Source organism: Hyalella azteca, unplaced genomic scaffold (genome assembly GCF_000764305.2).
Source record: "Hyalella azteca isolate HAZT.00-mixed unplaced genomic scaffold, Hazt_2.0.2 contig8765, whole genome shotgun sequence".
In the NCBI taxonomy this organism is placed as follows: domain Eukaryota; kingdom Metazoa; phylum Arthropoda; class Malacostraca; order Amphipoda; family Hyalellidae; genus Hyalella; species Hyalella azteca.
Window position 1 is genome coordinate 97490 of NW_025938850.1, and position 18781 is coordinate 116270.

The following is an 18781-nucleotide window of genomic DNA, read 5'->3' on the forward strand; positions in this document are numbered from 1 at the left end:
CCTCTAAAACAGTATTCAATTATTGTTAAATTATAAAGTTTAAAACGCAATCTTCTGCAGAAAGCTTCTTCTCAACCATCCTAGAAAACAGCCTGTTTTGTAACGACTGTTTTCAAAACCTCCGTAAAAAATAAATGAATAATGCAGTTTGCGTCAAGCGACCGCGCAGTGAGCATCTCTATCACCGGTGTAAAGAAAATTTATTACAAGCTAACGAGTAACTTATTTTTTACATATTAAATATATATAGTTACAACTCAAAGAAAATACCTGCATCCTTCATCTAGAATTCTAGATCAATCATCATTCATAGTTACATACGCCGGCGAATACTGAAGAACACAAATCAAATCCACATTAATTATATTCAAGCAAGACGATTCTAATCATAACTTTGATTATGTGACAAAATTTTATGACCTCGTGATAAATAAAATGCTTTCACAAACATTGTTCAATTTCCTATTAGTATTTAGTTTACTGGAAGTGAAGAATTTCGTGCACTCAAGTGAAGACTGTGAACCGCTAAACTCTGTTCCTTTCACGGAGGTGAGATGGAGAAATTTTTCTTCATTGAATTTTACATTCGTAAATAGCCGAGACTTGAGCAGCAATGAATATTACATTCCCAAAGGCAGTGTAGCATTCAGAAACAATACTCAGCTTCGTACAAATTTCTCTTATTCATTAACAATAACAATTCTACGCCTGCAATGATTTTGCAATAATTTCGTCTTGCCTAAAGGCAGTTCTTCATTGATGTACCGAACGATTGTAAAGACAATTGGTTTTGTTACTAAATTAATCCGATTCTTTCGCAAATCAGCAAATTTAGTTGGAAATAATTTTTTTAAGATAGTTGTATGCTTATGTTTAGTTCAGTATTCTCTTCTGTTTCCTGTTTTTTATTAGGTGGTGCGGAATGCAGTGCAAACCAGCGGATTGAAGCTTTCCGCTATCGCAGAGTTCCTTGTGGCTTACAGGCCGCGGAATCCCAGCGTCACGTGTGTCAGTAAATTGTTTCTTATTCTATTTAAAATATAGGTATATTTTTTGTTTTTATATATTATATCTATCTATAATTTTATCTCCTATATCTATTTCTATATTTCCATATACTAAATAATTTCTTCGCAACCGTTACGAGCATTAATTCTAGCTTCCTTGATCCTTGATTTTTTAAATAATAATAATATAAATAATAAATAAATATTCGCAATATCAGGTACTGAACGTCTTCCTTCTGACTTAGCTTCAAAATTGTTCAGTGACGAAATTGTTATGAAAGTTCTTGAGAATTCAATTGAATTCTTTTTTAATTTTTCTTCACTCACGGCATCGCTATTTTTTATATACTCACTTCTAATGTTTCGCATTTCTAGTTTTTTTACTACTGTTAGATTTATATTTTCCCAAATATCGAATTACTTTAGACATTCAAACGATAATACGCACATTCTATTTTTCAATTATTTGTATAATAGCTCTATTTAGTGCTGTTGTTAATATAACAGTAATTATTAGAAAAAATCCATAAGCTATTTAGCATGATAACTACAAAATTTTTAATCCAAATTTGCTATTATTTCTTGGGAAACACAGGTGAGAATTGAGTTTCATGCAGAAACAGCATTTTTCATTATTATTTTTATTAATATATTATATATATCGAATAAATTAATTTAATTTGAATATTGCATACACATTTTTATTCATCATTTGTCGTCACAGGGAGAAGGGTTTGAGCCGGAGCTCTGGCCTTCCTCTGTCATACCGTACGTGATCAGCGATGGCTTCTGTGAGTATTTTTATGAAACTTTTAAACAGATTTTTTTAAGTTATTTCTCAGAGAATATATTCGAGGCTCATATTTAGTGTGCAAAAATAGTGTGCAATTTTATGCCAAATGATTATATTCCGGCTTATTGATAGCAAAACCAAAGACGTAAATAAATAGCATTGAAATCCATTTCTACAAAATTTGTTTTAATTAAAAGTTAATTACTGCCGTTAGGTGAACAGGAATATACAAATGTAATGATTTTATGTTTTGTATTCGAAGTCAGTTTTATTTGACAAACTTTTGACCGTTGTAGGTGTTATAAATATATGGTTTCAGATATCCTGAATTTACTTTCTTTGAATGAATGTTTACGTAAATTGTCAAGGTTTATTTCTATTCTGAAAATTTTAATCCTACAGTGTAAGCTTTCACCAGTGAGTAATTGTTTATATGAATTGTAGGATTAAATTTTGTGCCTTAACTATTTTTCTGTCGAAAGTTTGCTGTTTTTCTTCTTCGCAGTTCAGTGGAAGAATTAATTGGTAAATTTTTTCACCAGCATCTTTGGCACTTCAGAAAATCAATGCCGAGTTAAAACAGTTCTCGGAGAAAACCTGTGTAAAGTTCACCCCGCTGGTCGACCAAGACTTTTATCTGAAGTTGAGGCCTGTGCCGAATCATTGTTTTCTCACCTTGAAGTACCTCGGGCTCATTTAGTGAGTTAATTAGGTATATGCTAATTATGGGAATTTATATTGATAATCTGCATGACATAAACTCATTCACAATTCACTTTGTTGCAATACATCATTGCATGATATCATTCTGTTTAGCGAAAATTTGTTGCAAAGTGCTTATCAAAATTTTTGATGTTGCATCAACTAATTTAGCAGAAATCATTTAAAACCTGAACCCTCCTTTTATTGACCAAGTATTTTCACTCATGGCTTTACGAAATGCAATCAACGTGCATTTTTACAGAGAATCGTTGCTTTTACTCGCGACAATAAACCGCCTAACTCTGACTTCAGTTACCATTCTAATACACGAGTCTATTCACCACAGGTGAAACTATAACTACTAGTATAGTAGTATAGTATAGTATCTTCGGCATTAGAGAATAGGCCTGGATAGGCCTGTCGCCGATTCTTGTACTTTTCTTGACTAGACTGGCCTTTTGATCAAATCTTTTCAACTGACGGTAGATTTAAAATCGCTTCTAGATATCAATTGTTCCGTAGGGTACGAGGCATTTTAAGACTAAACATATGCTCCGGCATGGCCTTGTCTAGTCTGTTCTTGAACCTAAAGAACAATTCATCCCATTCTTTACTTTAATTATATTCGTAAATTCTTCTATGTTCCAGTTCGCGACCTTTCACTCCAGGCTTTGCGTGGCCGAGTGAAAGGACAACATTATTCCAAGTCCAGAGCCCTAACACCCCTCCTGATCCCAAACGCGTCGTTCAAATACTCCTGCCAAACTCGTACGTGGAGAGAGAAGGCGTCCTGGGCCACGTGTTGCAGGTTCTTGGCCTGTCACGACAGGAAGTGCGCCATGACAGAGACATGTTCATCAGCATGGGCTTCAAGAAGTTGGGCAACATGTATACATACGCATTTGCCAAGGTAAGGGTTATTTTTCATTTTTTATTAGGTTAGGTTAGGTTCGCGAATTTAATTTTTTATTTATAAATTTACAGCATGGGTTTTAAGAAGTTGGGCAACATGTATACATACGCATTTGCCAAGGTAAGGATTAATTTTCAATTTTTATTAGGTTAGGTTAGGTTAAGTTAGGTTCGCTAATTTAATTTTTATTTATAAATTTAGAGCATGGGCTTCAAGAAGCTGGGGGAACATGTTTGCATACGCATTTGTCAAGGTAAGGATTAATTTTCAATTTTATTAGGTTAGGTTCGCGAATTTAATTTTTGTTTAGAAATTTACAGCATGGCTTCAGGAAGTCGGGGAACATGTTTACATACGCATTTGTCTTGGTAAGGATTAATTTTCAATTTTTATCGTCCACGAATTTAATTTTTATTTATAAATTTTTATCTAGAAATAGAAATTGCACTTCAAGATCGGTAGATGCTCCTACTTATTAATGTTTGCAATTTAAAGTTTTTGTATCCGATTAGCAGCACGTAAATGTTGAGGTGAGCAAGTTTGATAGTTTTAGGGACATGAATGAACCGTAATCCTCGAACTTTTTAATCGTAACGATATTGAATAAATTATTTAAATAAGATTACCAGTAATTGCTACTTAGTTAAATAATTTATAGGCAGAGAGTAAGACCAATTTCCTTATTCTCTAAGTGAATTAATCTTGTATTGCATTTCACGCTTTCTCACTATACACTTGTAGTGTCTGAGCCAATTTGAACACATTTCAACTGCTCTAAGATATTCTTAATAATATACTATTCAACATGTATAAAAATGTATACATTGAATATATTAAAAAAATAATTTCTAAGTCACTCTATTCTTTATTAAAGTGTAACTAAACCATCCCCTGCCATATTTTCACGGTCTTGAACGTGCTGTTGTCGACCGCGTGCTATTTTCAAATAAACTAATTTCCAAGTCACTCTACTCTTTATTAAAGTGTAACTAATGCAAACTTCTGCCTTACTCTCATGGTCCAGAACGTGCCGAGTGTCGTCGACCGCGTGTTATTTTCAAATAAACTAATTTCTAAGTCACTCTACTCTTTATTGAAGTATAACTAATGCCATCTCCTGCCTTATTCTCATGGTCCAGAACGTGCCGAGTGTGGTCGACCGCAAATTAACTAATTTCTAAGTCACTCTCCTTTTTATTAAAGTGTAACTAATGCAATCTCCTGCCTTCTTCTCATGGTCCAGAACGTGCCGGTAGTGGTCCACCGCAAATTAACTAATTTCTAAGTCACTCTCCTTTTTATTAAAGTGTAACTAATGCCATCTCCTGCCTTCTTCTCATGGTCCAGAACGTGCCGGTAGTGGTCCACCGCAAATTAACTAATTTCTAAGTCACTCTCCTCTTTATTAAAGTGTAACTATTGCCATTTAGTTTCAAACATATAGTGTGTCGTAAGATGTACGGAGCAAATGAATATATCATTTTACTTTTAATCAACTCCGAAAGCGGAATAGAATAATTGGCACGAAGGCTACCATTCACCACACAAAAAATAGGCAAGTTATTTTTACTGCATGTTGTTGATATTGTGCTCCAGCGTTGTAATTGTACAGGGTGGGTCAGAACCAATTGAGCAGTTTAGAGGCGAAATAAAAGAGCAATGGAGGTACATAAAGAAGAAAGTTTATTTTACTCGAGGTTAGCATAACATACCATTTAGAATACTTATGTTTTGAAAATAATATCAGGAAGATAGTGGCCGTTAACTGCAACACACTGTTGTAGTCATTCTCGGAAGTTTCCTACAGCACGTTCACACATATGGCGAGGTATGGCCATAACCTCTGCAATAATCCGTTCCCTTAGCTGTGGTAGGGTGTGAGGGCGACTTCTGAACACCCTTTCTTTTGAATGTCCCTCAAGAAAGAAATCGCAAATGCTCAAATCAGATGACCTCGCAGGCCACTAGCTGTAAGTCACCCCTCAGAGACACCAGCCGTCCGGAAAACATGCGTCTCAAAATATTGAGTAACATTCGGGCTGTGTGAGCCACCATCTTATTGATATTATTTTCAAAACATAAGTATTCTAAATGGTATGTTATGCTAACCTCGAGGAAAATAAACTTTCTTCTTTATGTACCTCCATTACTCTTTTATTTCGCTTCAAAACTGCTCAATCGGTTCTGCTCCACCCTGTACCTGCGAGCCCATTTTAAATTCTGTATATTAAAACACGAGTTTGACGATAGTTCGATTGAAATGAGATGCTAGTCTTTAAGAAATAAATAAATATTAATTAAATGATTAATTAATTCAATGGCAGTGGGTAGAATCTCAGCCAGCCAACGAGTCGTTGGCAAAGTTCCGCAGCCAACCAATTTCTGAAGAAATTTGGAAACCTGCGCCCTGGCACCTCAACCAAATCCTCTTACGGATCAACTATCCAAGTTATTGTAAGCTAAAAAATCCTGAAATTGGCAATACAATTCCTTCGAGGTTAAGATATATAGCTAAATTATTTTGTCATGTATGGTATTAACTTCAATCTGAACTGATATATTTTCCAGCATTTAAATTACTTTAGAATCGATCTATGGCCTGTCTCTTATACACATCTAGATGTGTATAAGAGACAGGTCCAGAATGTGCCGGTAGTGGTCCACCGCAAATTAACTAATTTCTAAGTCACTCTCCTCTTTGTTAAAGTGTAACTAATGCCATCTCCTGCCTTCTTCTCATGGTCCAGAACGTACCGAGTGTTGTCGACCGAATGTTCAGCTACGACGCGGAGTCGGCGACGCAAATGTCCGCTGCCGCAGCGCGATACTGGAACATCGCGCTGTCGTCCCGCCACCGAAACTCCACCTTGAGGTCATCGTACACGGGAAAAATGTCCAAGGTCATCAGTTGTTTCACGTTTACTTTGCTTATTATATTTTAAACGTACTTCTTTACCATGGTATTCAGAGTTATGTGAGACGGTTGCCGTTTGAGACATCTTCAGGTGTTTGAGTTATGGCAATTTTAAATGCCAAATTTTGTGTTTTATGGTAGCGGCTTAAATTTAATGAACCATGTATAAATTGATTATTATCAGCTTCATAAAAATTGTTACTTATATTTCCAGATGGACGCAGCGAAAGTGAACTTCTTGTACTGCGGTAAAATCTTTCCGGAATCAGGAATAAAATTTACCTATCAACAAATGAGAAAATCGAGCAAAGTCTCTCCTGATCAGGCCTTTTTGGGTAAGCAAGTGATGCTCCGACGACAAGGTAAAACACCGTAAAACTAATATAGGTATAAATTTGCGCTCATCTGTTTCTGAAATTTCTTGGGACATTTAAATTATTATATCGTGCATTATTGTTATATCGTGGTATATCGTTTATTTATTTTCTTAAAATAAACGCGACTGTTATTTTCAGAAAGGGAATAACAGTTCGGTTAACACCAAAATACTTTAATAAATCTCATGAGCTTAGGCAACATTATTAAAAAAGTGATGTCTATAAATATGAAGAGATAAGATATCGTTCGTGAAAATTTTTCAGATCCATTAGCGTTATTAAATCGCTGTCCAAATGAAACCGTACATTTTATTTTCAATATATAGTGCCAAAAATATGTTGAATTACATGCAGAATAAAATGATGCGTGCTTGGGCAGTATATATTAGTAATAAAACAAATAACAAACGAGTCTTTGGAGGTATTTTATTGCTTGGAGCTTGTGTTCAGTTTCTTAGCTATGAGATAACATTTGAAATTCAAGCTTCGAACTTATACCCCGCCAAAAATTCACTGCAACGCATTTCCCAGTAATTTGCGAACATCAATAAAGCCATGTAAACTAGATAGACTTAAATACTAAGTACTGCTATATTTTATGAATTGTATGGAATTTTATACCCGATAGCTCCTGAATTTTATACCGATAGGATTGGTCCCGATGGCTCCGGATGATGTTGCTAGTTCTGAAAACGAGATGGCCACGAATACAGGACCAGGAGGAGATCCGCTTGAACAAGACCTGATTCATATCGATGATAGAAACTACGCATCCGTTTGTGGTTTGTTGTGTTTATGAACAAATACTCGATATGTTTTGTTAGCGGGAGTTAAGTTAATGACACATCAAGCTCAATTATGCGACCATAATTCAATTGAATATCATTAAAAGAGAAAATTGCTTTTGTGACATTATTGCTGCTAAATTGAGACAATGGGGAACTTCTAAGGAAGTACATTTCTAGTTTTTATAGATAACCCAACGATTATCTGAGGATAAACGTATATATTTATGTATATAAATGATTGAAAATATATGAGATCATGTTATTTGTAAGTGAAATGATTCCAATATATATGTTTTCGAGAGATTTTCTTTCTACGTGTTTTCAATCAAACATGTTCCAAACGTGTTCAGAATCCTGCAACTTCTTACAGGACTGAAGGCGTCCGCAGCGACCCTCAACCTGTCAGTGCTGGTGCTGATCCTCTTCTCACTCTGAAATACAATTGTGAATATAACTACGATATATTCTAATTTCAAATTAAACAATTCTTTCAAGATCGGTTTCAATCAGGAGTATCGCCTACTTAAAAAAGTAAAAACTCTATCCCTTAAATTTGTTCTCGTGCTGTCCGGATATTAAAACTTCCACACAGTCGCTTGGAAAAAAATTACATTCGTATTGCCAAAAATCCTGTTTTACTTCCCTGGCGCAAAATTTGGTGCAGTCAAATAGGTATAAAATATTCATAAATTTTTCGACACAGTTCGCGTCTAAGTGAGCAAATATCAACACACACAAATTAATAAATAAAATAGAACTCTGTATTTTTATTTTGTAACCGTTTAATAGCAGAGTTTGTTCGCAATCAAATTAATATTTAACGATTCAAATTTGAATTAAATTATTTGAATAAAAAATGTCACTCACAATCATTCTAATTTAAAAGTCGTTCCACGATGTCATATAATAGCATGTTTCCCTGAGACCCACTGCTATTCCAGTTAATGCGTGATTGCGTATATCAACAAAACCGAGGCATTTCAACATAAGTTTACGCCATGCAACGCTTCAACGAGGAGAAACAAGACGTCGTATTGACGTATCTTGCTTTGATGTGTAATCAACAGTTGTGGAACTTGGCTGCAAGTCGATTACGCGAGCTTTTAATCTCATTAACGTTTTGGCATTGCTATTGTAAGGAGTGATGAATGTTTGGGGCGAAGTTTAATCATAATTTGGTGGATTCATGTAGGATTCATTCAAGAATTGAAAATGATATGACCATAAATAACCATACTTTGAAACAAAATATTTTTAACGTCGAGTAAATATCCTATCCGCAGCGAAACTTAGTATTCTGGACAACAATTTTTTTCGCTTGCAGTTGCAAATTAAAAGGACACAATATGATTTAGAATAAAACACTGCAAAAGACTACAAACGTACAGTCTACGTAGTTTTATCAGATTTCACTGTTGTAGGGAGTTCAGTTTAAAAATAGAGAGAAAAGGTAACTTGTGGACATAATTATGGATATGTTGCCGAAAGCCAATTTAAAATGATTGCTGCAACACATTTAAAGAAAACAATGTGAATATGAAATAATACAGTAGCGGATTTTAATAAGTAACGGTGACCCGTATGGTCCTTAACCTAATAAATATACGTACATCTCACAGATTTCACTGTTGTAGGGAATTCAATTGAAATTAGCGAGTAAAGAAAGCTTCTGTGAATACGTAATTCTAGAGATGTTACCCCTGCTACTGCCGCTGTTGGCGCAGCTGTGCAGTGCGCTGAGTCCTAAGCCTGCAGGCATGCCCTTCGCTATCGTCGGAAACCGCTTAGCGCCCTACAACTACACCAGGGCTGAGGTGGGTTGTGCACTACAACTACACCAGGGCCGAGGTGGGTTGTGCCCTACAACTACACCAGGGACAAGGTGGGTTGTGCCCTATAACTACATCAGGGCTGAGGTGGGTTGTGCCCTACAACTAAACCAGGGCCGAGGTGGGTTGTGCCCTACAACTTCACCAGGGCCGAGGTGGGTTGTGCCCTACAACTAAACCAGGGCCGAGGTGGGTTGACACCAGGGCCGAGGTGGGTTGTGCCCTACAACTACACCAGAGCCGAGGTTGGTTGTGCCCAACAACTACATCAGGGCCGAGGTGGGTTAATGTGCCCTACAACTACGCCAAGGCCGAGGCTGGTTGTGCCCTACAACTACACCAGGGCCGAGGTGGGTTGTGCCCTACAACTAAACCAGGGAAGAGGTGGGTTGTGCCCTACAACTACGCCAGGGACGAAGTGGGTTGTGCCCTACAATTACACCAGGGCCGAGACGAGTTTCCTCCTAAAGCGTAACAATCATATAGCGTCTCGTAAGACGTACGGGGCAAATGAAGGTATCATTTTACTTTTAATCAACTTAAAACGCAGAATAGAGTAATTGGCACGAAGGCTACTCATCACCACACAAAAAATAGGAAAATTATTTTTACTGAGTGTTGTTGATATTGTACTCCAGAGTTGTTATTGTACATGTACGTAAGCATATAGTCAAAATATTAAAAAACAAGTTAACGATAATTCAATTGATACAAGACGCTAGTTTTTTAGAAATAAATAAATATCGATTAAATAATTATTTCATTCAATGGCAGTGGGAAGAATCTCAACCAGCCAATGAGTCGTTGGCGAAGTTCCGCAGCCAACAAACCTATGGAGAAATGTGGAAACCTACGCCCTGGCGCCGCGGAAGAATCTACATACATATCGGAAGTCAATATTATAGTAAGCATAAAAATTATGAAAATGGTAATACAATTCCTTCGAGGTTAAGATTTGTAGCTTAATGATTTTGTCGTTTGTCATGCATGAGGCAACTCTTTGTATTAACTCCAATCTGTTCTTCTATATTTTCCAGTATTTAAATTAATTTCAAGTCGATCTATGGCTTATGACATCAATCGATTCTTTGAGGTAAAAAATGATCGCGTAGTCCATATATTATTCAAATATTCAATGAGCGTTCAAGGCACTTCAGTGACTGTGTTACTAAAAGTCCGCGACAGTGCAGCACTACAAGAGGAATGGTTGGAAACCGAATACATCTTTATGATTAAATAGACATTCATTGCGAACGACGACGTCGGCATAATCGGCAATTGTAACGAAACAGAGAATCGTTTTTTTTTCAATTTGAAGGGGGAATTTTTCAGTATACGAAATTCGAAATCGATATCTCGTGTCAATCTTCTTGAAAGTCCGGCTACATAAAATAACGGAAGTTTTGATTGGCAACAAGGACCTTAACAAAAAATTGGGTATGTACCGAAGGTCAATTGAATGTGTCACTACCCGTAGAAAACTTCTTTAGACAGAACTTCCATACTACAGAGCCTTTAGGGAACGCAGCCGTGCACCACCAAATTTATGCACCAATCAACCCTGAAAGGAACGCCTAGCATATTACCAGATGACCACCAATCAGCCGCAAAATAAGCCATCCGTCAGTAACCAGCCCATGACATCATATTTTAAATATCTAGAGCTTTACGCCACGATATTCTGAAGCGAATAGCCCAGAGTGTAATGATCGTTAACCACTGAGCGTTGCATCGAATCATCACTTCATACCCTGACTTTAGCTCGAACTGTAACTAGCGGAAAATGGACTGCGACCAATCAGCCCAGCTCGCCAGTGGAACTGCATGAATATTGCCGTGCACCACCAGACGGTCACTTTTAGCTCAGCATATGGGGTTAGGTTTCAGATAGCATAGTACTGTTCCAAAATCTATCATCCTTCGACGAGTGACTTCCACATCTTAGTTAAATTACGTAACTTTTAGCTCGTAGCATCTGGGGTTACGTTTCAGATAGCATAGTTCTGTTCCAAAATTTATCGTCCTTCGACCAGTGGCCGTTCGATGGTAGGCTGATTCGACACACTGGACAGATACTGACGGGCATCATATTGAGAGCAAGGCTCCGGCGCGCTTCGTCCGGGTGGTAAGGCTCCGGCGCGCTTCGTCCGGGTGGTGTAAATTTTCTTCTCGTATTGGCAGACGATGCTGGGCCATACTGCGTCAGGCTACTTTCCTGTGGGCTGATTGATCTAATTCAATGGATGTGATTTGTCTGGTGGCTTGCGGCTGATAATGTTACAGTCAAGAAGTGTTATAGGCTACGTTCTTGTGGAAAGGGATCATGATAGTCCATTCGAAGCACGGCAATGGTGGTCTCCGACAGGCGTCCCCCTGGACTCTTCATTTTAACCTCGCTATTGTTGGGACACCTGTGATGATTCGATGCAACCAACGTTCAGTGGTGGACGATCATTACACTCAGGGTTATTCGCATCAGAATAAGGTGGCGTAAAGCTCCTAATATTTGAAGCAAGATGATGTCGAGGGCTGGTTGCTGACGCATGGCTTAATTCGCGGCTGATTGGTGGTTATCTGGAAATATGCTATAGGCATATTTCCATTTCCGGCCTGATTGGTGGATCTTTCATATTTATATTTCAGCGCTGTTTGATGCACAAATTTGGTGGTGCACGGCTGCGTAAGCCTGCGTTTCCCAACGAAATGAAAAAATTAATCTTCAAGCATAATTTTTATTCTTTTAAAGCATTTTCCACCATTAGCGATGATGGCAACTACATGTTTTCTGTAAGAAAAATGTATAACGTACTTACGATGACAGCTACTGTAGCAGAGAAGCCCATCCGCGTTGACACTGCGCAGCTTTAATCTCCTACTATGTCATGTGAATATTCCAAGTCTGATGTACAGTGGGTGCAAAAAGTATCCGACATAAAGGAAAAACTTTATTTAAGGGAGCGTCTGGGCAAAATTTTATCTCGGCTGTTTACAGACTGATCACTCTGAAACTTGGTACACATAAGTAAAACCGAAAAAAAGACAGCTTTTATTCATGTCCATTTTTCGAAAAAAATGAAAGAGAACGTGAAATTCTTAGAAAACGGCCATAAAAGGGGGTACTGTAGAAATCTATTACCTTCTAGAGTTTTGAAGTTACAGCAATGAGACATATACCATTCGATTCGCAATCAAAATATCTATCGATTCGTCGTAGTTTTTTTTCGAATTGCGAATTTTTGTGGATGTGGGAGCATTTTTCCCAAAATTTTCGAAAATTTTTCGATTTTCCCCAATTTCCCTTCCCTTTTGTCAAAATATTTTCAAAACTATAACGAAATTGAAAAAAAACTACGACAAATCTCTAGATATTTCAATTTGCGAATCGAATGGTATATGTCTCTTCGCTGTAACTGGAAAACTCTAGGAGGAGATAGGTTTGCAGTGACAATAAGTTAATTGTTCAGTAGAGCTCGACAAAGTCCCGGGCGCCTCGAAATAAGCGTTCAAGGTGGCAAGAATGCAAGACTAGGCGATACTGGAGCTCAATTCCTGTCAAGGATGGTGTGAACGACGACACGCGAACCCACCCGTACAACTGCAGGCGGATAACTGAAGCACATCGTATGTGGAATAGTTATTTAAGTATGCTACCGGGAATTTCCGCCTATCTTAAATGTGAAAGAACTCCACCACCCCCCACCCTTTCGCGATCAGTCATGAACGCGTAAATCAGCGTACAGAGATGATTTTGGTACCGTTGGATGGAGCAGAATGTCAGCTTTAAGATGAGACTAAAAACCGGAAAAGCCAAAATTCAAAAATTTTGGCCAAACGCACCCCTTAAAACTTAATCAACAAAATAACAAACAAACACTATTCTCATGTAAGTTTATATTAGAAATACAAATATATCAATACAACAATGTCATTAAATGTTGACTTGATAATTACAATGGTGCAAGAGCTAAGATTCAAAAAGTACCCAAAACATAGTGAGCAAATTCACTCAATACTTTTTCGTTTGATCTTTAGCAGCCAAAACCGCTCCTAATCGATTGGAATACTTGTTCACAAGATTAACATATATGCTAATAGGAATTTTAGAGCACTTTTCCTTGCGCATTTCTTTTAATCGAATAAGATTACTTGGATCTCTCTCCTGTATCCTCATATTCAATTCTCGCCACAGATTTTCAACTGGATTGAGGTCAGGGGATTGGCTTGGACATTCCAATAACTCCCCTCTCTTGAAACCATTCAAGAGTTGCACTAGCCGTGTGCTTAGGGTCATTGTCTTGTTGGAATATCCAACCTCGAGGAGGGTTCAATTTTTCGGCTGCCTTCACGAAACATCTCTCAAGAATGCCCCAATATATTTCGGAGTTCATCGATCTTTCTTTCATGATTTCCAATTCCCCAGGGCCTGCAGAAAAGAAATAAACCCAAAGCATTATGCTGCCACCTCCAAACTTCACTGTTGGGACGGTGTTCTTAGGGTGAAACGCGGAGTTCTTCTGTCTCCAAACTAGACTGGCACAGTTCTGATTAAACAACTCAATTTTAGTCTAATCTGACCATAATATTTTATCCCAAAAGATTGAAGGTTTACTCACATGTTCTTTAGCAAAATTCCGGCGTTCTTTACGTGAATTTCCGTCAAGAGAGGGGTTTTTCTTGGTGACCGAGAGTGGAATATTCTCTCTCGAAGAACTGTCCTAATTGCATTTGTGCAAACATTTGTCCTACTTGATTGCAAGTCTCATTCCAGTTCAGAACGAGGCAGTCGAAGATTATTCTCTACTTTTCGAACTAAACTCCAAGTATTGTCAGACATTTTTGTAGGACGGCCTGAACGAGGCACTCTTCGAATGATGGAATTATTTCCACCTCCGAACAGTATCACCAACTGTCGAAAGTGCGATATTTAACTCAGATGAAATTTTAATATTTCACAAACCATCTCCGTGTTGCTGAATAATTGATTTTCATGATGATTCAGAAAATTCTGCAGTTTTAGGCATGGTTGAAATGCGTAAAATTTAAGCCACCTTCTAATAACATAACATAACATAGTCATGTCGGCGCTAAAGAGTAGGCCTGATGTAGCCTGTCGCAGAATCTTGAACTTTTCGTGCCTTGTTCATAGATCTAATATCTTGTCATTTGACCGGATATTTTCATGACTGACGATAGTTTGAAGTAGCTACTAGACTTCCACCGGGTTCGATATGGTGCCAGGCATTTCACATCTGAACATATATTTTCCATAGCTTTATCCAGTCTGTTCATACTCGGAGCGCCAACGATGTAATCAGGGAGGCTGTTCCACATGTCGGTGATTCAAAGCGAGAAGAAATGTTGTCGCGTGGACAAGTCACAGCGCAGTTTTTTTACGCAAAATCTCTTCCGCACTTAAATCTAACTTTTTCCCAAACCAATGTTTTATTTCCTCAAAGAATTTATTTCATGCAATTGTTTGCAGCAAAAGAGGGACAACAGCGCATCCGCGATGACATAGCGCAGTTCAACAGCCAATCCTGCGTGCCGGTCGATTATGGATGTCAGCATTACCAACCCTGCATCTGGGTGCGCCCCTCATGGAACGACCGTCGCGAAGAGTATAGCCGGCCGCGACAAATATTGTGAGAAATATTTAGGGCTAGAATTTCTTGTTCCATGAAAGTTCGTGATAAATTGGTATTTAAATTACTTGTCTGTCCAATATTAACATTTTCACTTCAAGGGGTAATCTGTGCAAATTGATCACATGCACACTATATTTCCAACCAGCTCTGTGGTAGTGACGCCGGGAATGCCCTCTGACGACAGGAACTACGACTACAACATTAGAAAATCAGACGTGGAGAAATTTGGCTTCCTGAGACACCTCGCGTTCTTCGCGGGTCTCCCGGCTGAACACAATCAATACCAGCGCGACAAGTACATCACACTAACACCTAGCAGGGACAGTGACATGGAAGTCTTCAGGAAGGTAGATTTTAGTATTGCAATAGTAGACAATAATCAAACAATTACTCAAGAAAACTGAAGATAAGATTTCGAACGTTGATTATCTAGAATTCTGAGAATCATGGTTCAACGAAGGTCTCTTACGGGGACAGTACTTTGTATGCACCCTGATAGCTGACTGATGTGAGAGCATATGATTTCGAAATCTTGATGAGCTTTTTCTTGAGAGCAGAGCATTTATTGATTAATAATTATAATAAGTATAATTTTCTTGTTTAATATCTTCGTGTACAGTTTGAATGTAATGGATGAACTTGCCTGAGTTCTCAAATTGAAAGAGATGTTTTAGACATATCGTCTAAACTCCAAACCAAAGTCGTTAAATTTTGTGCCATAACCTGATCTACAAGGTGTTTTATGAAGTGTTATTTTTTAAGTTTTACACTCTATCCGTGCGAAGAGTGACAGGATGATTTTATAAACTACATCTTAATATTTTATGATGTGAATTCGACGAGTTGGATTCACGTTCTCCCACAATCAGCGTCTATTGATGATGGAAAATTTTGATTATTCAGCGATTAGGAAACCACCAGCTAGGGAAAGATTGGCCCAAATTTAACGCTTTTCCATAGTTTTACCAGCTAAATATCCTAAGAGTGTTATTATATTAATTGGCAATGTATCTAGATGTGCAAACAAACTTTTAATTATCAAATTTAAATCCTATTGAGACTCTCAATGACTTTGCAATATATTATCATAAATTGTTTTTAATGTTTGAGCTAAATTATGAAACCTTTAATTGGGGAAACTTTGCCCCATACTTTTAAATAATATGAAACCTGAGTTAGATATTTGTTGGCTTAAAGTTAGAATAGATACAATTTAATTAACATCGAATTTATTAGCTTTTCCCCTATATAATGTAGTAAATTAATGAAACAAACACCATTTTAATGAAAAGTATTGTATCTGACAGTGTAAAATAGTCATTTTATATCACACATATATACCTAGTTTTGGTACATGGAACTGGTTCCTCTTTGAAGTTATTTTTGCTGGATTTATCTTCTGATTAACATCCAGCAGGTGGTAAATTAGGCGATATTGTTTCTCTTTCCAGCTTGAAAACTTAAATTATTTTTCAATACATTCAACTGAATATCATTTTTCATATAAGCCGACAGATTTCCAGGGTATTTCTGTCCATTTTATTTAACAACTGCAAATTTATCAACAGCAAAGTCTTCAGATTTCAACTCAACTTGTGTTTCTTCATCATTGGGCCTACGAACAGATTTACTGTATGTCTGCTTCTTCTTGTAATATTTCCTCTGGATCAGAAAAGTTGTTGATTCGCCCATCAGACGCTAATATCATCTCAACATCATCTTCCTCTGTGGAAGAGTTGCACCTATTTTGTCTGTCTTCTAAATTTAATGATATTATCATGATTTGTTTAAACGTTTGGGCTGAAGTCAACTTTATTTCTAGGCGAAAGTTGTCATGAAATTGTTAAATAGTATTTTTTGTGAATAACTTATGTAACAGTCTTAAAATATCAAAAATACTTATACATACTGATAAAACTACTAATAAAATAAAAAATACGGTAGATAATATTGTTACGCACTCACCTTTAAGTAGTTCTTCAATAATTATTGTTTACAAGTACAAGTTAAGTGTACACAAATTTCATGACTTTCTCGATGTGAAGACTAGAGTGGTCGAAAAATATGGAACTAAACCCAACATCATGAACAATCAAGCCAGTAGTGCTACAAATCCAGCGATGTATGAACCATGGTTGAATGCGATGTTCAACCATGATATGAACTAGGTCGCTAAATCATCTCAAGATAACATTACAGCACAACACAACTTTTTCTAACTTATTGCTAAAGTTACATCTAAAGTGACTTTGTTATAATCTCAGCTGACGGTCGATTCGACCATGTCTTCTATGTGTTGGATGTCAATATAGTTTAATTACTGTTTTACAGGACCAGAAGAATTATTTTTCCCTCATAACTGAAGAATACGACTACGAGTCAGCGACTCACATCTCTGAGGACCTGGCCTGGGAGCTGGCTAAGGTCAGAATTGCATCCAAAGATCCCAACCGCCCAGTCCCGAAGACCATGAAACGCCGCCTGAGTAAGGTTCGTATCTAGGGCTGGAATTATTCCTAGATGTTCGTGGTCTGGAACGTGTTGTTAATTTTAAACATTTAATATGAATTTGCTTGTATATAAATTGCTGCTAGGGAATAAGAAAATTTCATAACGGAACACAACAATTTTTTATTTAGATTTAATGGTGCAAGCTAGAACTTCATGTTTAAGAATAATGATCATAAAAATATAAGATTTTCCTTCGTTTGTTCGTAATTTATATTGCTTGCATTTCCCAAGGAAAAGCTCAATGACGAAGGAGCGTAATTTCAATAAATTTCGTTGCCAAAAAAGTTTCTGCGAATAACTTTCCACGCAAATTTTCCGAGTATATTTAAAAAATTAATAATATGCGTAAGAAAATTACAATGGGGCCAGAGTCCGATGTTACCACATGTACATTGAATTTCTTATTCTATTTTTAAATATTAAAAAAAAAATTATTTTTTTTTTCAATTATTTTAATATTAAAAAATGTTTAAAAATTATTACATTATTTATTCTATCAATTGATTCAAGCATTGTCTACGACTTTACGCAAGTGTGCAAAATTTCAGATCGTTTGGACAGTTAGAAATGTGTTAAATATCGATTATGAGATTTAAAGCTGACAAACAAACGAACAAACAAATAAGAAATAATGGTAAAGAGATGTGTAGTAAAATTACTCTCAACTTCAAAAGTATTAGAACGCAAAAACTTGGTCTATCATTATAAAATCAAACGAGGAGACGGGTGTTTTAAAGCGCCTATAACGACCATTAATTTATTTAATGCATTATATTTTCATCAGCTCGACGTACTCAAGATCGCTAAACTCCATAACTGCGGCGCTTCACAGGATATAACGGTTTCCTCTACATCTTCAACAACTTCTTTTGATTCTTCCTCAAAAGAACAACTCGGCGTTGATAAGACCAGCACAACAACTACTTCCATATATAAATTCCCTTCAACAACTTTGGTTGATTCTTCCTTAAAAGCAACTTCAACAACTTCAGTTGATTTTTCCTCCCAGGAACAACTCGGCGTTGATACGACCAGCACAACAACTTCCAAATATAAATTTACTTTCGAAATAGACGGTTTCAATGGCGCAAATAATGGTGATGATTTTTATGGTGCAAATAATGGTGGTGATTTTGATTACTCTTTCTCTGGTACAACAACTACCTCAAGTGCTGCTACCAAAACAACTACTACGAGAAACGGCACTTCACTTCTCGGGAACCTCGATGTCCAAAGTGAGTTTCAGTATAAATTCCATGCTCTTTGAATCAATTGACATATTGTGTACTATACATATGGTGT

The 18781-nt window shown here is 37.0% G+C and overlaps 2 protein-coding genes across 3 annotated transcripts in view; both read left to right on the forward strand.

The window, feature by feature from the left end:
- The first annotated feature begins 163 nt into the window (after positions 1–163).
- LOC108675613 lies at positions 164–8105 on the forward strand. 2 transcript variants are annotated; one of them, XM_018163643.2, is made up of 9 exons: positions 164–549; positions 913–1008; positions 1732–1798; positions 2343–2499; positions 3151–3412; positions 6163–6315; positions 6544–6691; positions 7357–7488; positions 7865–8105. In XM_018163643.2, exons 1-9 carry the CDS (start codon positions 436–438, stop codon positions 7927–7929), a joined length of 1194 nt encoding a protein of 397 aa, XP_018019132.1. In that variant the 5' UTR covers positions 164–435; the 3' UTR covers positions 7930–8105. The 2 variants fall into 2 exon arrangements, with proteins under 2 accessions (XP_018019132.1, XP_018019140.1); XM_018163651.2 differs by having other exon boundaries at positions 6544–6664.
- A 1020-nt stretch (positions 8106–9125) lies between these two features.
- The window catches only part of LOC108675597, a gene marked incomplete at its 3' end in the record, with an annotated part of 28831 nt that continues 19175 nt past the window's right edge, over positions 9126–18781 (forward strand). Inside the window, exons 1-5 of the mRNA XM_018163623.2 lie at positions 9126–9308; positions 10098–10227; positions 14806–14965; positions 15114–15315; positions 17300–17458. Coding sequence (XP_018019112.2) covers positions 9186–9308; positions 10098–10227; positions 14806–14965; positions 15114–15315; positions 17300–17458 — 774 coding nt within the window. The remainder of the gene's footprint in view (positions 9309–10097; positions 10228–14805; positions 14966–15113; positions 15316–17299; positions 17459–18781) is intronic.

Excerpts from the sequence above, each read along its gene's own strand:
- LOC108675613 (XM_018163643.2), top strand. The coding sequence starts at position 436 with ATGCTTTCACAAACATTGTTCAATTTCCTATTAGTATTTAGTTTACTG. Across the intron at positions 550-912 it reads ACTCTGTTCCTTTCACGGAG|GTGGTGCGGAATGCAGTGCA; the intron begins GTGAGATGGAGA and ends GTTTTTTATTAG. Across the intron at positions 6,316-6,543 it reads ACACGGGAAAAATGTCCAAG|ATGGACGCAGCGAAAGTGAA; the intron begins GTCATCAGTTGT and ends TTATATTTCCAG.